Below are 3,408 nucleotides of genomic sequence, written 5' to 3'. Positions count from 1 at the left end.
GCACACACACACACACACACACACACACACACCCAGCGTGAGTTTAAGCCACCAGGTCCGGGACTCAAACCACGGTTGGCTACATGGGAGTTCAGCAACATAGCCATTACACTAACTGCTGGTCCCGTGGCGTCACTATCTCGTACTCACATGTAAGGCAGAAATGGCACCAGCATGTCCCAGTAAAGCTGGTTTTTACTGCACATGTAGTTTTTTTTTTTTTAGAGGTTTTTTTTTTTTTTTTTCACTATAGGGCGCGTGTGCTCGCCAGACAGACAGAGAGAGACATAGAGACAGAAAGCGAGAAATCACCCCCCAGGGGGGATGGCCACGCCGCAATCCCTTCTCCTCCATTCTCCTCCCGGGATCTTGGGCACGCACGCACACGCGCCCGGCGTGAGTTTTAAGCCACCGGGTCCGGGACACGAACCGCGGTCGACTACGTGGGAGTCCAGCAACATAGCCGTTACGCTAACTGCTGGTTCCCATGCACATGTAGTTTTAGAGCCTGATTTTTCACCTTGAAGTATGGTCTCTCGTGTTGTGTAGGTCCTGTTATGTAGCTGACCGTGCGATATTCTGCCAAGTGAGTGGTGAGTAGCTGGCTAACAGTCCCCATTGTATGGACACGGGGGCTCTTCCTTGCTTCCCCCCTTGCTTCCCCATATTCCAGGAGCTCTCCAGTGGCCGTCAGGGTGTCTGCCTCTGCTCGTGACTGTGCCCTGAGGCTAGTGCTTAGAGCGACCTGGGACAGAGGGTGTGCCGGAGTCAGTATTTTGGTGCACATTGCCAGGACCCTCTTTAAAAGGTATTACAACTCTACCAACACTGTATGATAGCGATTGTTCCTTTAAGCCTCTTCCATGTGGGTGTTTCTATTTTATTTTTACTTATTTACTTATTTTTTTAGAAAGATTTTTGCTCACTGGAGAGACAGAGAGAGATAGAAAGCAAGAGATCACCTTCTGGGAGGATGGCCATACCGCTATCCCTTCTCCTCCACTCTCCTCTCGGGATTTTGGACATGCATGCAGATGCACCTCATGTGATTTTAATTTTCAAGGTCCAGGATTCAAACCACTGTCAACTCTGTGGGAGTCTAGTGACATCGCCATTATGCCTTCTGCTGGTCCCCGTTTTTATTTAAGTACTTAACATGAGAACCAAACCTCCTCACCTTTTCATCATGCCTTCTGGTCTGTCCTCTGTCCTGTCTGCCTCAGGTTCCCCTCCCATTTCTTCCCTGGCCATGGGGAGGTTGTTAAGTTCCTGAACTTGACAGTTCCTTGGTGCATCACCTCAGGCCTCTTGTCTGTTGCTGCTGTCTTATTCCTCTTCAGCTTTCAGCTTGAACCTTTCTTCTAGAATCTTCTCTGAGCACGTAGGTCAGGTCAAGTATTTCTGCCTATTTCCATATAGCTTACACGTCACACACTTTATCATCCTCTTTAGAAATTTACTTGCTTAGGGACCAGCAGTTAGTGTAATGGATGTGTCGCTGGACTCCCATGTAGTTGGCTGCAGTTCAAGTCCTGGACCCGGCGGCTTAAACTCACGCTGGGCGCATGTGCATGCGTGCCCACGATCCCAAGAGGAGAATGGAGAAGGGATTGCTGTGTGGCCATCCCCCCTGGGGGGTGATTTCTCACTTTCTGTCTGTCTCTCTCTGTCTTTCTGGCGAGCATATGTGCCCTATAGCAAAAAGCTTTCTGAAAAAAAAAGGAAAAAGAAATTTACCCGCTTAATTATCTGTGTACCTGCATAAGACATAAACTTCATGCGCTCAGAGACTGCATTTGTCTTCCTGTTATATTCCTTGCCTAGAATATGCCTGGCCTTCTGAATATTTGTTGGAATGGATTAATGTGCCAATTTTATAGGTGGAAAATCATTATGTGTTTTGATTTCTGTTTCTTCGGGAGCTGATGGGCTTAAGCATCCGTGTCCTGTCGATTGGCTGTCCTTACCTCTGCATCTCCCTCTGGAGCTTTTGCTTAGTGAGTTCTAGGAGCTTCTAGCTCATTCTGGATGCTTCTCTGATGGGCAGTTTCCTTTAGTAATTCGTTTATATTTTCATGTGACAGATTCTGAGATCCAGGCTGAGAAGGAACTGTCTATTCTAAAGCAGAAACATTCTGAAGAAGTAAAAACGCCCAGGTTTATATCAAGAAGATTCTCCAGGAGTGATCCAGAGGCACTGGAGTGTCAGGAAGCTTGTGGCCCCAAGCGCAAACGAGAAGGCTACCTGGGAGATTCTGTGGGACAGAGTTCAAAGGAACCCCATCTTCCCAAGAGAGTGTTTAAAGAAGCTGCTGTGTGTAGGAAAAGCTGTCCAGGAAAAGTAACCCAGCAGTGCGATGTGCTTGATAGAAACGTGAATCTGAACCAAAATGTCGTCAGACTTCAAAGAAACAAAGGAGAGCGGAACTGTAGGTGTGATACATGCAGTAAGACCTTCAGATACAAGTCGGACCTCAGGCGGCATCAGAGAAGTCACACCGGGGAGAAACCCTATGCGTGTAGCCGGTGCGGGCGAGCCTTCACCCACAGCTCCAGCCTGGTTCTGCACCACCGAGTTCACTCTGGAAATAAACCATTTAAGTGTGATGAATGTGGGAAAACTTTTGGGCTCAACTCCCACCTCCTCCTCCACCGGCGAATTCACACTGGAGAAAAACCTTTTGGGTGTAGCGAATGTGGGAAGGCTTTCAGTCGGAGCTCAACACTTATTCAGCATCGTGTAATTCACACTGGAGAGAAACCTTACAAGTGTAATGAATGTGGGAGAGGCTTCAGCCAGAGCCCTCAGCTAACTCAGCATCAGAGAATTCACACTGGAGAGAGGCCCCATGAGTGCAGCCAGTGTGGGAAGGCCTTCAGCCGGAGCTCCAGCCTTATTCAGCATCAGAGAATTCACACTGGGGAGAAGCCCCATAAATGCAGCCAGTGTGGGAAGGCCTTCAGCCAGAGCTCCAGCCTTTTCCTCCACCACAGGGTGCATACCGGGGAAAAGCCCTATGTGTGTAACGAGTGTGGCAGGGCTTTTGGGTTTAACTCTCACCTTACTGAGCATGTAAGGATCCATACCGGGGAGAAGCCCTATGTCTGTAATGAGTGTGGCAGGGCCTTCAGCCGGAGCTCCACTCTTGTCCAGCATCGAAGGGTTCACACTGGGGAGAAGCCCTATCGGTGCCTCCATTGTGGGAAAGCCTTCAGCCAGAGCTCGCAGCTCACCCTGCACCAGCGAGTCCACACTGGGGAGAAACCCTATGAGTGTGGGGACTGTAGGAAGGCCTTCAGCCGGAGATCGACCCTCACTCAGCACCAGAGGATTCACACCGGAGAGAACCGTCGCAAATGCAGGAAACGTGGCCCAGCCTTGGCTCGTGGCTGTAGCCTTGCTCCACA

The 3,408-nt window shown here is 49.6% G+C and overlaps 1 protein-coding gene across 1 annotated transcript in view; it reads left to right on the top strand.

Moving 5' to 3' along the window:
* Nucleotides 1-3,408, top strand: part of ZNF251 (zinc finger protein 251) — a 23,989-nt gene that overhangs the window by 20,009 nt on the left and 572 nt on the right. The window contains 1 exon segment of the mRNA XM_006162449.3: nucleotides 2,085-3,408. This exon segment is cut by the window's right edge and continues 16 nt beyond it. Coding sequence (XP_006162511.1) covers nucleotides 2,085-3,408 — 1,324 coding nt within the window.

This window comes from Tupaia chinensis, unplaced genomic scaffold (genome assembly GCF_000334495.1).
Source record: "Tupaia chinensis unplaced genomic scaffold, TupChi_1.0 Scaffold140061_1, whole genome shotgun sequence".
NCBI lineage: Eukaryota > Metazoa > Chordata > Mammalia > Scandentia > Tupaiidae > Tupaia > Tupaia belangeri.
This window is presented reverse-complemented; position numbering and strand designations above follow the sequence as displayed.